At 34.2% G+C, this 17,548-nt stretch overlaps 1 protein-coding gene across 1 annotated transcript; it reads right to left on the bottom strand.

Moving 5' to 3' along the window:
* Positions 1-4,394: 4,394 nt before the first annotated feature.
* LOC101895554 (uncharacterized) lies at positions 4,395-12,384 on the bottom strand. Its single transcript, XM_020037247.1, has 5 exons — positions 12,234-12,384; positions 11,873-12,161; positions 5,836-5,941; positions 4,608-4,722; positions 4,395-4,526 (listed from the first exon to the last, which is right to left on the bottom strand). The coding sequence occupies exons 1-5, from the start codon at positions 12,363-12,365 to the stop codon at positions 4,395-4,397; spliced, it is 774 nt and encodes a 257-aa protein (XP_019892806.1). The 5' UTR covers positions 12,366-12,384.
* Between the last annotated feature and the right edge of the window lie 5,164 nt (positions 12,385-17,548).

The raw sequence follows: 17,548 nt of genomic DNA, 5'->3' as shown, positions 1-17,548 counted from the left end.
AGATATATAAATATATATATATATATATATATATATATATATATATATATATATATATATATATATATATATATATATATATATATATATATATATATATATATATATATATATATATATCTTCTATATCTATAAAAGAGGAAAATGTTTGTACGTTTGTTTGTTTGTTTGTTTGTTTGTTTGTAATTTATGGACTCGAAAACTGCTGAATAGATTTTTCTGAAAATTTCCATATATACTGCAACATCGCCTGAAAGTAACATAGGCTATATACATTTTTGAATTTCCACTTGGAACTGGAGATATAGCATCAGAATCGGAGGTACCTCCCAAAAATTTAGATTTTATATGCACATATCTATTGATCGGTTAAAGACACAGTCTCCAAATTTGGAATGTGTAACGGAATTTGGAACAAAAATAAGTTTGCTAAATTATATTGTAATCGGTTCAGATTTGGATATAGCTCCCATATATATTTTCGACCGATTTCGTTCATTTGATGCCTCAAACACAATATGAATGTTCGATTCCAATGAAATTTGGAATATGTGACGGGATTTGATCCGAAAATAAATTTGTCAAATTATATTGAAATCGGTTCAGATTTGGATATAGCTCCCATATATATTTTCGGCCGATTTCAAGCATTTGATGCACCAAACACGCTATGTATCCCCAATTTCAATGAAATTTGAAACGTGTGATAGATTTTATCTAAAAACATTTATTTCCCAAATTATATTGAAATCGGTTCAGTTTTGGATATAGCTCCCATATACATTTTCGGCCGATTTCATGTATTTGGTGGACCAAACAAGATATGTATGTCCAAATTTAATGAAATTTAAAATAAGTAACGGAATCGGGAGCAAAAATTAATTTTTCAAATTATATTGAAATCGGTTCAGATTTGGATATAGCTTCCATATATATTTTCGACCGATTTCATGTATTTGATGCACCAAACACGCTATGTATCTCTAATTTCAATGAAATTTGAAATGTGTAGCGGAAATTAAAACAAATATACATTTGTCAAATTATATTAAAATCGGTTCAGATTTGGATGTAGCTCTCATATATATTTTCGACCGATTTCATGTATTTTATGCACCATACACGATATGTATGTTCGATTTCCAAGAATTTTGGAATATGTAACGGGATTTTGATTAGAAAATAAATTAGTCAAATTATATTAAAATCGGTTCAGATTTGGATATAGCTCCCATATATATTATCCGCCGATTTCACATATTTGATGCACATTTGACAAATTATATTCAAATACGCTCAGATGTGATTATAGCTCCATATATATACTCAGCCGATTTCACATATTTGATGCACCCAAAGCGAGAGAGACAAAATCTGGCACCAGCAAAAATTGCACAATTATATCGAAATCAGTTGAGGTTTGGATATAGCTAACATATATATTTCGGCCGATTTCATACATATTATGCACCAAACACGATATATATGACCGATTCCAATGAAATTCAGAATGTGTGGCGGAATTTTGTTATAATAATAAATGTGATAAATTAATTGGAAATTAGTTAAGATTTGGATATAGCTCCCATATATATCTCGGCCGATTTCACATATTTGACGCACCAATTTCAATTAAATATGAAAGGTGTGGCGGAGTTTGGTGTAAAAGTAATTTTTTTTAAATTATATTTAAATCGGATCAGATTGGGATATGATTTTAATAAGAACCATTGACCCACAACGCCTTAGGCTAACACTAAAAAACAACACAACAATTTATTTGAAATACGCTTATTACGGCGAAGTATGTTGCTATCTCGAATTCACTACCTGCAATAGAAATGCCACTCTACTTAAAAAAATTGCAGTTTCCTGCACGCTTGGTATTTGCTATGAAATAAATAAATCCAAAGGACAAACCCTTCGTGTATGCATGTCATGTTACTGCTTTTGTAATGATTTTGTTTATTAACGCATTAAATTAGTGCAATATTTTTTTTAATTTTTAAATTTGTTTTTCTTTATCCAACATATATTCGTAAATAAAATTTTGAATGCATATAAAATCAAAAGGGGTAGCGAAGCGCACCGGGTTCAGCTAGTATATATATATATATCTATATATAAATTATTATGTGAACATTCCGTGAAGGGGATAGTATTCGATTGGTAGTATTCGATTGGCTCAATGGGTAGCGAATAAACTTAATTATCGATTTTGGAATTAAAAGCAGCCAGAAGCATTGCAAAAACTACCAACTCATCCACATCTTAACTTCAACGTCTCTAGAAATCACCACTGACCTAAATAAAAAATTTAATAATTTTAGTCTTATCCAAAATCTAGTACTAAATTTATCTTTGCCTCAGACACAAATCTATTTCTTTTTCAGGATTTCAACTAAATGCCTTCACTTAGTACTAAATTAAGTACTTTTCGTAGAATTATAATAAACATTTCCAAAACTTTAATCAAATCTCAATTCCAGATATCAACTTAGATCTCAATATCAAATTTGAGGATTCCAACCCTATCCCTTCACCGAATACCAAATTTAGTACCAACTAGTATTTATTGTACAAATTTAGGACGAATTTCCAAGCCACCGCCAAATTTAAAAAACCAATGCCATCAGTAATCTAAATATCTGAATTTTATTTCAGATTTTAAGCACTATATGTTTACCCAAAGCTAAATTGTACCAAATGTTGTACTATTTAGTACTTTTCGTGCACTTTTAGTATACATTTCAAAAACCACCTCTACATAACGAACCTACTAGAAACAGTAACTCCAATACAAAATTTCAAAGTTTCCCAATTTAGTACCGTTTAGTACAGTTCCCTCACTTAGTGCACATTTCCAAATCCACCTGCATATATCAAACTTACTTTCCAACCTTGATTCTTATACAAAAAGTTTACATCTCTATCTGTTCCATAATACCAAATGGTACCATTTTAGAAGTTTATTACCATTCTAGAACTATTCGCAACCATAAAGTTCAAATTTCCAATAGCCCTTTGGCAGGATAAATCCACTGCATTCTATCAGGGACTCTTATTCCAAATTTAAGAATTCCAACTCAATCGGTTCATCACAATTCCAAATTGTATTAAATGTAATGCCATATAATAAAAACAAGTACGAATTTCCGAATCTTCCTAAATAACCCAATTTTAATTCCAATTTTAGGATTCCAGCTCTATCAGTTCAACTTAATCAAAATTGTAACAAACTTAGTATCTATAAATACACATTTACAAAACTATCTACGTATCCCAATCCTACATTCCGACAGTAATCTTATTTTCGGGATACCAGCTCTATTTATTAACCCAAATCAAAATTGTACCATTTAGTACACTTAAGTACAAATTTTCATAACTACCTACATCATGGAGTTGAATAAATATCTTATTTTCAAATTTTAGGATTCCAACTCTATTGGATCTCACAAAACTGAAATTGTACCATTCAGTACACAAAAGTAAGAATTTTCAAAAATAAATACATTTCTCAGCCCTACAACACGATAGTAATTTTATTTTCAAATTTCAGGATTCTAACTCTATTGCTTCTCCCAAAATTTAAATTGTACCAAATTTAATGCCATTTAGAACACAAAAATATGAATTTCCAAAACTAACTACAAACCTCAGTCCTTCAATACGATAGCATTCTTATTTCCAAATTTCAGGATTTCAATTCTACCCGTTCACCCAAAATTTTAATTGTGCTAAATTTTGTACCATTTTATACTTTTCGTGGACATAAGTACAATTTTCAAAAAACTTCCTACATATCCCAATCCTAAACTCTGCCAGTAATGTTAATTTCAAATTTCAGGATTTCATTTACATTCGTTCCTCTAAATTCAAATTGTACAAAATTTAGTACCGTTTAGTACTTTTCGTATATGTGAGTACACACTTCCAAAACTACTCCTTACATCGAATCTACACATCAACTTTGTAGTACATTTTAGTACTTTGCGTACACTTATTGTAAGAATTTCCAAAAACCCTTTAGTACATTTATTCTACACTCCATCGGTGTCCCTTATTCCAAATTGAAGTATTCTAGCTCTACTACTTTCTCCACATTTAGTACCTTTTAATATTTTTCGTACCGTTCTAGTACCAGTTTCTAAAAACCCAGTCTAATCCAAATCAAGAGTGACCCTCCCCCAAAAAGATTCTAACTTCAGCCATTTCGTTTGGGTGTTGAAGTATGGTTAAGTCAATCAGTCAATTCTTTACTCTTTTATAAATGTAGATTCCTACTTATTAAGGATAGAATATGTTTTCAAAGTTCGTAAGAAATATAAGTATTCGTCTCCATCGTTTAATAACAAATAAAAAAGTATATATTTTCTTCGAAAATGTTTTATCTATAACAGAAAAAGCAATAACAATACACAAAAAGCACAGGGATAGAGTAATGAATAAGATTCGAACATTATCGTTCCACCCGGCATTGGATCGTCAACGTGTGGCAATGACTTTGAAACTTTGCATTTGCTCTAAAAATGTATAAAAAAAATTCGATAGAACCTCGCCAGTAATATAATTTCGAAAAAAGAATTAAAAAGTTACTATTTTACCGTTACCACTTCTTGCATAATACCAATAGAAAAAGTTCTCAGCAGGAGAGCTGGCTTCAAGCCACATAACATTGCTGTTTTGATGTAGTGACAGTTGACAATGTCATTGAGGTACCTAAAAACGAGATGTAACAAGTAAACAAGCAGTTAGTTTGGCTGGGCCGAAATTTGTATACCCTCCACCATTTGGAAGGAATTTGAAATATTTTAAAAATTATCCATTGAAGAATACTGTAAAAATCATAAAGAATCCGAATGTAAGGAGATACCGTTATATTGTGGCCTTTACAAAGACATGGACCTACATGGGCAATTTTTCTCATAGGTCATTACGATATTAAAATTGAAATACGAAACTTGAAACAATTCCGGTGAATAATGTCGCAACAACATACGGAATATTAGGAGGTACCGTTATACGGAGGCTATACGAAGTTTTCTGTTACAGGCTGCAGTATTAATTAGGAACTTCAAAATTCTAATTCTTTTAAAAGTGTGACACAAACCATCAAAATACCAAAATTGAGGTACAATTACAGGGTGAGATAAAAAACTGTAACAAAGTCAAACGCCATAATTTTGGGCGGCGCATGCTGAGTGCGGTGTAGCTGAGTCCTATTGGAATGTCCAAGGTCTGCCGACAAAATGTTTGCGAGCCCAAGGCTTTAATACACCCTCCAGAATATTTTCGCGATAATATTCGGTATTTATTCTGATGCCACGGTCGATTTCTATGAACCTAGAGTTGTTAATGAGCTGTCACTGGAATAATTTTAACAGCTGTCGGACGAGTGACATAGAAATATGTATATATGTATGTATATGGGGACTATACAAAAACTCAGAACACATACTGCCACATTATAGCAGATTCGGGTTAAAATTGTGACAATAACACCCAAACACTTTAAATTTTTTGGTACAACTATATTGGATCTATACCAAAACGTGGACTAATATAGCCCATACCAAAAGTCCTGTAGACCTAAAACACATTTGAGTAAAATGTTATGAACCTACTTTGTTTCGTTCGGAAGCTAGAGTGATTCCCACAGATGGACAGACAGAACGACGCATAGAATTTTATGCTGATCAAGACAATACATACCTTATGAAGTATTTATATTTCGAGGTATTACAAACGGAATGACAAACTAAATACACCCTCCATGCTATGGTAGAGGGTATAAAAATGAGGTTATACAATGTTTTGACACATCACACTTACTGGCAAACTACAGCCTCATTTGTCTTTTCAAACCAATCCGGTGGTCCTTCGCACTCAATCAAATCTTCGTGGAGTTCTTGTATGCAATCCTGGTAATTTGTTAGATCTAAAATGAAAAGATCTCAGAAGTAATTGAAGATAAAAATGTAGTAGTACAAATAAAATCATCTCGCTGGAATGGGAATGATATGTACAAGATACCAACAGAGACTACAATATCAAATTTCGCGATTCCAGCGCTATTCCATCACCCAAAGCCCAATTTAGTACCACACGCAGTACTTTTTTTTATTTGAGGATTCCGGCCATATCCCTTCACCAATACTAAATTTAGTACTTTTCGTACAATTATAGTACACATTTCCGAAACCACATCCATATGGCCAGACTGCAGAACAGCGATCCTAATACCAAATTTTAGATTTCAAGCACTATATTTTTATACCCTACACCACAAGGTGGTCAGTGTATTATGTCTTTGTGCATTTGTTTGTAACAGGCAAAAGGAAACGAGATAGACCCATAGTTCCTTTTGATGATCTGCATAGAATCACTTTCTGAGTTGATTTATGCATGTCAGTCCGTCTGTCCGTCCGTATGTCCATGTATTTTTGTAAACAAAGTACAGTTCGCATTTATTGCCCTATCCAGATGAAATTTTGCACAAATCATTTGTTTGGCCCAAGGACGAACCCTATTGAAATTAGAGATAATCGGTTAAAATTTAGATAAAGCTCCCATATATATCTTCGTCCAACTTGCTTTTATTGTGCACCAAACGTGTAATATCAGACCGAATAGTATAGAATTTTGCACGTACGATCAGATTAGATCTGAAAATAAGTATGCTAAATTTGATCGAAATCGGTTCAGATATAGCTATAGCTCCCATATATATTGTTCATCCGATTTGTTATTTTTGTCCCCCGCAGCCGTAATATGCACTCTGTAACAACAATATTTGGGGAAATATATCAAATACATCTCAGAAATACATTTGCTAAATTTTATCGAGATCGGTTCCGATTTGGATATAACTCCCATATATATCTTTATCCGATTTCAAATTAATTGTGCACTAAATGATTGAATTCTCCCATAAAAACTTTTAATTGTTATGTGCATCTCTACTAAATTAGCAAAGTGGTGTAGGGTATCATAAAGTCGGCCCCGCCCGACTTTAAGACTTTCTTTACTGGTTACCCAATAGCAAACTGTACCAATTATAGTACTATTTAGTACTTTTCGAGCACTTGTAGTACACATTTCTAAAACCATCATCGTATATCGTAATCTTTATACCCTGCAACACTATGTGTTGGGGGTATTATAAGTTTGATTGGGCCAAAAATTATGTAACACCTCGAAATATTGGTTTCCCACATAGGAAAGTATATATGGATCTTCCCATCTCGCCGAGCTGAGTCGATCTAGCTATCTATGTCCATCCGTCCGTCCGTCCCTCTGTCCATGTTAATTTGTAATCACGCTACAGGTTGCAATTATGGTCCGATCTTCACGAAATTGAAAATGTAGGTGGGGTTAGGGTCAGAATAGAAGCCTATTGCTTTTAGAGATGATCGCATAATATTTAGGGGTTGAAACGGACCAAAAACTGAAAAAATTCCAGATTTTGCAGTTGCTCTACAGGTCGCAATTATAGACCAATCGACGCGGACGTTAGCATGGGGCTAGAGCCTAGGGCTGGGCAGAAGTCATCCAATTTTGGGTAATATTTAGTGGGTGGAATAGACCATAATATTTGTGTTAAATAAAAGTCAAATTTTCCATTAAACCACGAATATTTTTAATCCCTGCGAAATCACAAGTAGACTAACAGGTCAATTCTGACCGTTATATATATAGCAATATATATATACAATGTATATATACAAAGGAAGGGGATGTTAGCTAGAATGCTTATATCTCAAGAATGGCAGGAGATATAAGTTTTGACAAATTTTGTCAATTCAGAATGCCAGAATGATGTTAATTTGACTTATAATATTGAAGTGTATATTTTGTAATATTTTTTCACCTTACAACACAGGTTGGGTTATTATATACAGATTGCAATTATCGAAAATTTTCACAAGGCTAGGGCTCGGCTCAGAAGCGCTAGGCCTATTGTTTTTAAAGATGTCCGCAATATATTTAGGGTTGAACCCTAAACCACTAACAACACGACGAATTGCGTAAATGCTTAGGGTGATATCTGGGCAGTGCTTTATGACATAATTTCCAAAGCGAAATCATCCAAAATGGATTTGGACATAAGCGGGCTTCAAACATATTCAATTGTTGTAGGGTATCACATGGTCGGCCCCACACGACTATAGCCTTTGCTTACTTGTTTATATATAGATATGATTTGTTTGTAGACTTTGAATATTTTTGTAGGAGGTACCAGAAAGAGTGAAAATCTTTGCACGGCTGAAATATTGAAATTTGCGAAAATCGGTGAATTCATTCAGGTTTTATGAGAATATATTGTACCAATAGCATTGTTAATGAGGGCATATTATGGATTTGAGAAGGCTCGAATCGTATGAGTATTTAGGGTCTTCTATATAACTGAATAAGGTTTCTACAAATTTGATTTTCTTGTACTAGAACTTTATGAAAAACCCCTTAAAGTTGAAATATGTCCCATTATGGGGTATTAAGATTTACATAGTACATTTTAGCCTACACTCTTGCTTTTCCAAATTGGTGCCAAATGTGCTGATATCTTTTGCAGTTCCAATGATTTTAATGATAAAAATCATGAAATTGAGATTTTCTCCACTTATAGGCCTTTGTAGCTTTTTAAATCGTCGGTTGGGGCTTGAAATTTTCTCCTCTGGGGTATGTCCAACACCGCAACGCCATCCATGATTTTTTATAACTTTTGTAAGTAGTCGGCCTTTTATTTTAAAGTCAATATCTTCGGAACTACAAAAGATATCATGACCACTTGTTAAATGGGTATTTCCATAAGCTTTCAAATAATACCCATTTTTATACCCTCAGCTATATGGCTACAATCTAAATCCAAACCAAATCCGTTTCAGGACATTTGGAGTCGATTTAGCGATGTCCGTCTGTCCGTCCGTCTGTCTGTCTGGCTGGATGGTGCGCACGATAACTCTCAAAGGGAGTATGCGATTTGATCCAAAGTTGGTACATCGTAATATTATTGTAAAACTTAGATTGAGTTCGGAGATAAAAGGAAAAAAGTACCTCCCCCGATTTTGCTTCAACTTTGCAAATCCTAATATTTGCGTCAGTTCAGGTCAGGTGCAAAAATAAATAATATCGGTCCACTCCAAAGGGTAAAAATTTTGAATAATTGTAACTCTTATAAAATGTGATGTAAGAATCCGATTGTCTTAAAATTTCACACATCCCAATATTATTATCAACCCAAGGTCTGGTGTTAAGATGGGATATATCGGTCCACTCCTTCTGGTACCTCCTCCTCATAGGCTCAAAGAAAGCGAAATAAGCATCCAACTCTCCTCAAACAAGTCAGCTATTCTTTACAACTTGCCATATCTTAATACATCTCTCCTTGCCGGAAACCTGAGATAAATATCGAATTTATGATTTTCCATAAATTGGATATAAATGTTCGATTTTCTTGTAATATTGCTCATACCAATATTTTATATGTATTAGATGAAGCATGAAAATGGAGTACTTTAATCGACTATACCTAGTAGCTCACGCACATGTTAGCATTTTCTAAAAACAATCATATATGTTATGTAAAGTGAAGGAAGTTACCAATATAGTCCAAACCTGGCACGTTGCAATATTTATATCATATTTATTTAGGTCCGATACGAAATGGCCAACACTGGCCCATTCCTTCGGAACCTACTTCATAAGGGGTTTGAATAATCATAACAGAAGTCAAAATATTTGTAAGTAATCGTACATTGGTTGAGGGTATACATCCATAATCAGGTTAAAATATCTATCTGTTATAAATATATCAGGTCAATTCGAGTATAGTCCCTAAACTCAATTTAAGTCCTATTTTCTTTCTGTGGATTATGCCCGAATATTTTTGGGACATAGTCTCCACAGCAAAAGGTCATACTCCCACTTTATTATGGGGGTTATGACCAGAAATAAACTGGACACAATCCCCATAATTGCAATGGGTCAATTCTTCATTGTGTTACATTCTTCCATTTATCACCAAGCTCATTTTTGGTTCAATGGGAACGCAAATAAGCATAATTGTCGATTTCGGAGAGATCAGCCAAAAGCATTGTAAAGCTACCAATGCATCCAGAAAAAAACCCCGTTTGGTGCTGTTGTGAATCGTAACGTAACTGTGAATAATGAGCGCTACCGTGAAATGACATCAACATTTTTGCCCAAAATGCAAGAGCTTGACTTGCAGAACATGTGGTTTCAACAATGTGGACTTATTGAGAGGAGAGTTCGGTGAATATTTTTTCACGTTCGGCACCGGCGAATTTGCCGACTAGGTGATGTGATTTAACGCCTTTAGACACTTTTTTGTGGGGCTTTGTTAAAACCCTTGTCTGTACAGACGAGACCGATTCAATTGATTTATTGAAAGGTAACATTGAAAAATTTATTCATGAGAAACCCGCCGAAGTTTTTGGAAATAATATGACAACATTAGACTAAGCAGATGGGCCATTTAAGGCGAAATTTTTAAATTTGTTTTTTTTTTTTAACCAACATATTTTCGTAAATAAAATTTTGAATTCATATAAAATCAAAAGGGGTAGCGAAGCGCACCGGGTTCAGCTAATGTTTATATAAAAAAGGGGATGTTAGCTAGAATGCTTATATCTCAAGAATGGCTGGACCGATTTTAACAAATTTTGTCAATTTAGAATGCCTTTTTGGCATAAAAGAATAAAATCTACAAAAATCGCATAAAAAGATGCTAATAATGATGTTAATATAGATTCTGTAGTATTTTGTGACATGTTTTTATTTTTTTTAATATTTTTATCGCATACTATTTTTTTTTTCACCTTACAACACTGGTTGGGGTAATTATATACAGATTGCAAGTATCGTCCGATCCTCAAGAAAATTTTCACAAGGGTAGGGTTAGGCTCAGAAGGGCTAGGCCTATTGTTTTCAAAGATGTCCGCAATAAAATTAGGGGTTGAAATGGACCAACAACTAAAAATATTCCTGATTTTGCAGCCGTTATAAAGGTCACAAATAAAAAAAGAAGTTAGAAGTTTAGGACAGCGGGTAGAAAGGACCACTACTTTTGCGTGAAAAAATACCAACATTACTTACAGGCCATGTCCGAAATACACAAAAGCGAACTTCTGCCTTTTTTATGCTGATTTCGTTGACCAATTTACCCAAATATCGTAGACAAGCAAACCATATAGATGAGTCTAAATCTGGAGATACAGAGGGGCCTTTTGCATTTGGAGATGATCGCAAAATATTTAGGGGTTCAAATGAACCAAAAACAGAAAAAAAATTCCTGATCACACAATTGAAGCCAATCGACACGCCTGTGAAGAGAGTTAAGGACAGGGAAGAATTCTAGCATTTTCAATGACTATTGGATTATCTTTAGCTGTAAAATGGACCACAACAACTAACAGCACGACGGAGTGCGTAAATATTGGGCAAATGTCCCTGTTCAAAATGCTATGGTTAATATCTGGACAGTGATCTATGACATAACTATGACAAACGAAATCTTCCAAAATAGATTTGGACGTAAGGAGTGCTTTTAACATATTGTAGTGTTGTAGGGTATCACATGGTCGGCCCCGCACGACCATAGCCTTTGCTTACCAGTTTTCCTCTTAAAAAATTATTCTTTAAATCTTCAAAAGAAACTATGTGTCAATATACTCTTAATTTGTATGTTATAAATAAATGTTCATTTGTGTTTTGCAACTTGCTGAAAAAGTTATAACGCCTCTAGAAATCCTATAAGCTAAACATACCACTTAAATAATGAAGATATGCATTTTTGTCATGACCAATAAGTCGATATGTATGTATGAAACTCTCATTAAGTGATACTTACCTTTGTCTTCCGCAGAAAAACTGCGTTGGCAAATGTTATCATCAAAGTGCTTCAACCCATTATACAGCTTCACATAAAGATTATCCACGGAAAATGCCTGATGCCGTGTCAAAATCTTATTTATTTTAGTCAATACATCGGACACCTGATTGCAGGTGTTGAACAGGGGTCTCTCCGTTAAAAGGTGCACAATCCGCTCTGGACTTGTAATGTATAGGCGTGCAAATTGTTGCAGTATTTTATTTTCATCGCAATGTCCTGGTATCCGATTGTTGTCTTTTATAGATTTCTGCTTAAATAATTCAATAAAAAACAAAATGGGAAGAGGTAGGGGGTTGGCGACAGTGGCAATGTTTCTCACCTTTACAATGCAGTTGTCGGATCTCATTAACGCTGTCTTTATCCAATTACGCAAATAATTAAAATTGCTTGTCACAAGGAGCAGCAGCAAAACGATAATCAGGAGACTGAGTATTGTTGTTATCAAACGCATTTGATGTTCAAAACAATTGTTTTTTCTGTTTTTTTTTTTGTTTGTATGTTTTTTGTTTGAAGATAATTGATAAATAATTTAAAATGTCAGCAGAAGCTTTGTATATTAGTTGCGTTCCTTTACATATATTTTTTTTAGTTGTAAAAATGGTTAAAGATCAAAATGAGAACTTTGGAAACGGGCGGGAATGGAAAAACATTAAAAAACGGACTATGGGACTCTTGTTGACCGGTTTCGAACGTAAAATAAAATGTTCACCTAGTTATCCCTATTGAAAGTCCATTATTAAGGCGGGACTACATAAAGCGCTTTTTCGGCTGGCTTAAGTCATCGGCTGAGGCAAAATCGAAGTTAAGCTAAAACTCCTTTGTTCCTCTACGCCAGCCAAATAAGCGTTCCCACCTTTAAGCCGAGAATGACTGGCTTAAATCATCGGCTAGCATCTTCGTAAAAGAAGAAAAGAGTGTAGAGTGAACAAGTAGTACAAATTACGGGCTGAAATTGACCTAATGCCATGTTTACGTTAGAACTTTTTGTAGGGTTAACCTACTTTGAGAGGATTTATTTGAAGTAAAAATAATGGATATGACAATTTAAATCCAAATCCAGTGGGTTAACCCTCATATATATATATAAACGTACTATAAGTCAATATAAAACACCTTTGTTCTCTAACGAAGAAGCAAGCCTATGACTTAAGCCAGTCAAAAAAGCCTTTCATGTATTTTCACCTTTACACGTGCTGTGTGTCATGCAAGTCTAGCACTTTTAGACAAGCGCTCACCAATAACAGTTACGTTACGCAATATTTTTGAAGAAGTGCGGTCCAATGAAGCCAAAGTGGATATTCATTAAAAGAAAAAAAAATAATAAAATAAAATTGGAATAGGTACAAGTTAAAAAACAGTAAGTTCAGCCGGGTCGAACTTTGAATACCATTCACCATTTGGAAGGAATTTGCAACATTTCACAAAAAAACCAGTAAAGAAAGTCTTAAAGACGGGCGGGGCCGACTTTATGATACCCTACACCACTTTGCTAATTTAGTAGAGCTCCGCGTAACAATTAAAAGTTCATACACACTATGATTATAATTTAAAGTTCAAAGAACTGAATATGCCGAAGAATTTGTATATTTTAAATTCGGACTTGTATTACCCATTTGGTGCACAATTAATTTGAAATCGGATAAAGATATATATGGGAGCTATATCCAAATCGGAACCGATCTCGATAAAATTTGGCAAAGATATTTCTGAGCTGTATTTTATATATTTCCCTGAAAATCGTCGTTACGGAGTGCATATTACAGCTGTGGGTAACAAATATAACAAATCTGATGAAGAGTATATATGGGAGCTATAGCTATATCTGAACCGATTTCGATAAAATTTGGCATACTTATTTTCAGGCCTAATTTGGTTGTATGTGCATAGTTCCATACAATTCGGGCTGATATTACACGTTTGGTGCACAATAAAAGGCAAATCGGAACTATGGGTCTATCTCGTTTCCTTTTGCCTGTTACAAACAAATGCACAAAGACATAATACCCTTGTGGTGTAGGGTATAAAAATTCAATGGAATCAGTTGGTATAGATGACGGATCAATGTTCGATTATTTAATAATCGAATAGTCAATAGTCCGATCTCTATCATTGTTATAATATATCTTGTGTTGATGGAACTAGTGAGATGTACCAAGTCAGAATGGAATCGGATGTTAATTTCACGTTTTTATACCCTCCACAATACTATGGAGGGTATATTACCTTTGTCATTCCGTTTGTAACTCCACGAAATACTCATGTCAGACCCAACAAAGTATATATATATATTCTTGATCAGCGTCTATTCTTGATCTGTCTGTTGTAATCACGCTATCTTTCGAACGAATTGAGATAGAAGGCTAAAATTTTCCACACATGTTTATTTTGCCAGTCGGTAAGTTAAGTTCGTCATGTAGGTCCATGTTTCCCATTTAGTCCTCATATAACGGTATCTCCCGATATTGCGCATTTTGATGATTTTAGCGACATTTTTCACCGGAATTGTTTTAAGTTAAACAGAACATTGTCTGTGCAGGCCACGTTTTTTAATAGCACCATAAATCGTACCTCCCTATATTCAGTATTTCGACAATTTTAGCTACAATACTCACCGAAATTGTTTCAAGTTTGGTATTTGAAGTTCGTAACGGAAACTACAGTCTGTGACAGAAAATTGCCTGCGGAGGTCCACATATCTTTGTAGCCCCCATATAACGGTACCTCCCGATATTCGGTATTTTTATAATTTTAGCGACATTATTCAGCGGAATTGTTTTAAATTTGGTATTTGAAGTTCGTAACGGATACTACAGTCTGTGACAGAAAATTGTCTGTGCAGGTCCACGTCGTCGTATAGTCCCCACATAACGGCCCATTCCCACATAACGGGAATGGATTGATATATTCCATCTTCACACCAGAACTTGGGTTAATAAAAATATTGTGATGTGTGTAATTTGAAGACAATCGGACTCCTACATCGGACTATCCTTTCTTTTTCTGTGCAGTAAAAAAATGTTTGAAAAAGTTAACCTTTTATGGGGGGAGGTTCCACAAGCATTGGACTGCTATTGCCCATCTCCGAACTCGACCTAAGTTTGATAATAATATTACGACGTATCAAGTTTGGATCAAATCGGATACTCCCTTCGAGAGTTATCGTGGGCACAGACCTAAAGACATACAGACAGACAGACGGAGTACAACGGACCAATATTTCGAGATGTTACATAATTTCTTGCCCCCACTAAAACTCATAATAACCCCATCACATAGTGTTTTAAGGTAAAAAAAGGAAGAAAAAAATTGGCATAGGAAAAATAATTTTCCCCCAATTTTTGTGGCAAAATTAGTAATTAAAAGTAATAAATAATAATTGAAAATTAGTATACGGTTGTTTTACTTCATCTTCAAAAAAAAAAAAAAAACAGTAAAGAAAGTCCTAAAGTCGGGCGGGGCCGATTTTATGATACCCTACACCACTTTTCTAATTTAGTTGAGCTCCACTTAATAATTAAAAGTTTTTATGGGAGAATTCAATCATACACGCTATGATTATAATTATAATTTAAAGTTCAAAGGACAAAATATGCCGAAGCATTTGTATCTTTTAAATTCGGACTTGTATTGCCCATTTAGTGCGAAATTAATTTGAAATCGGATAAAAATATATATGGAAACTATATCCAAATCTGAACCGATCTCGATAAAATTTGGCAAAGATATTTCTGAGCTGCATTTGATATATTTCCCTGAATATCGTTGTTACGGAGTGCATATTACGGCTGTGGGTAACAAATACAATAAATCGCATGAACAATATATATGGGAGCTATAACTATATCTGAACCGATCTTCACCAAATTTGGCATACTACCTTCTAGACTAAATTCGGTCGTATGTGCCAAATTCCATCCCATTTGGACAAATATTAGACGTTTGGGGCACAATAAATGGTAAATCGGACGAAGTTATATGTGAGAGCTACATCCAAATCTGAACCGATCTCGATAAAATTTAGCAAATGTATTTCTGAGCTGCATTTGATATATTTCCCCAGAGTGCATATTACGGCTGCGGAGGACAAAAATAACAAATCGGATGAGCAATATATATGGGAGCTATAGCTATATCTGAACCGATTTCGATAAAATTTGGCATACTTATTTTCATCCTAATTTGGTTGTATGTGCAAAATTCCATACTATTCGGGCTGATATTACACGTTTGGTGCACAATACAAGGCAAATCGGACGAAGATATATATGGAAGCTATATCTAAATTTTTACCGATTATCTCCAATTTCAATAGAGTTCGTCCTTGGGCCAAACAAATGTTGTTTGCAAAATTTCATCTCAATCGGATAATAAATGCGACCTGCATTTTGTTCACAAGAATACATGGACAGATGGACGGACGGACTGACATGCATAAATCAACTCAGAAAGTGATTCTATGCAGATCATCAAAAGGAACTATGGGTCTATCTCGTTTCCTTTTGCCTGTTACAAACAAATGCACAAAGACATAATACCCTGACCACCTTGTGGTGTAGGATATAAAAATAAGTAGACAACTAGGCTTTATTTCAGGATTTCGAAAATTGAAAGGATTTAAAATCTTATTTAAACATACCCTAAGTATAAGTGTTTGAAGGTCCTAGTCACACTTTTCTTAAACGAGTAATGTCATGCAACACGCAATATAACTCATAATCAGTGTCATTTTATTTCAAACATACACGCTTTCTTGTCCATTTACCACGTATGAAAATGGCGTTCAAAATATTACCATTGAAAAAAAAAAGAATAGCAACAAATTAATGGTTTTATGTAGTTCTTAGCACCTGACAACCCACCGGAGGTGAAATGGAAAATGAGTGGAAAAAATGCAACTCCATGTAAATGGCAGAAATTTTTTTCTTCTCTGCATTAGGATTTTAAGTAAGCACATGGACAAGCAATTTTATGCTAATGGAATCGTGAAACAAATGTGTGTGAGTGCGTTAGCCTGAAACTGATGCAAAAGAAAATGTTTTCGGACGAAAGCTCTTCACAGAATCATATAAATATTCGAACATATAACAGGACCCAACAGAGATACTAAACGTTCATTTAAAGAAAGAGAAAACAAACACTTAAATCATAAAACATATGATCTTCGCCTTAACAAGGCAAAACTCTAAAATATTTGTATTTTATGGCCAAAATAAGAAAACCGAGTGTTCACTGTTTAGACTCGAAAAATGCTTAAAAGTCAACAATAAATAATTTATGACTAAAACTGGAAAATTAAATGATAATTTTAAAAAACATTAAATGTGAAAATTTAGTAACAAACAATTTATGGTCATAATAAAAAAATTAAACGTTCTACACTTATTAACTAGAATTCGCTCAAAATTGCTTTGCCTCATTAAGGAGGTTATTGTGACACCTATTTATACCCTCAGCCATATGGCTAGAGAGGGTATATACTATTTGATACGGCGAAAATGTACCTCATCGAAATAACGGTTTTAGACCCTAGGTCTCTTCCGAACAAATCCGTTTCAGGACATCTAACGATGTCCGTTCGTCAGTCCATCCATTTGTTTGTCTCTCTGCTTGGCTGACGATAACTCTGGAAGGGAG

The sequence above is a fragment of the Musca domestica genome, unplaced genomic scaffold, assembly GCF_030504385.1.
Source record: "Musca domestica strain aabys unplaced genomic scaffold, Musca_domestica.polishedcontigs.V.1.1 29, whole genome shotgun sequence".
Taxonomy (NCBI): domain Eukaryota; kingdom Metazoa; phylum Arthropoda; class Insecta; order Diptera; family Muscidae; genus Musca; species Musca domestica.
Note: the sequence above shows the minus strand (reverse complement) of the source record. Positions and strands in the feature narration are given on the sequence as shown.

Bases quoted from the DNA above. Each gene is read 5' to 3' on its own strand.
- LOC101895554 (XM_020037247.1), bottom strand. From the start codon at position 12,365: ATGCGTTTGATAACAACAATACTCAGTCTCCTGATTATCGTTTTGCTG. The intron at 4,723-5,835 runs GTAAGTGTGATG...TCTCGTTTTTAG, and splicing joins AATGAGGCTGTAGTTTGCCA to GTACCTCAATGACATTGTCA. The intron at 4,527-4,607 runs GTAAAATAGTAA...ATACATTTTTAG, and splicing joins TTATGCAAGAAGTGGTAACG to AGCAAATGCAAAGTTTCAAA.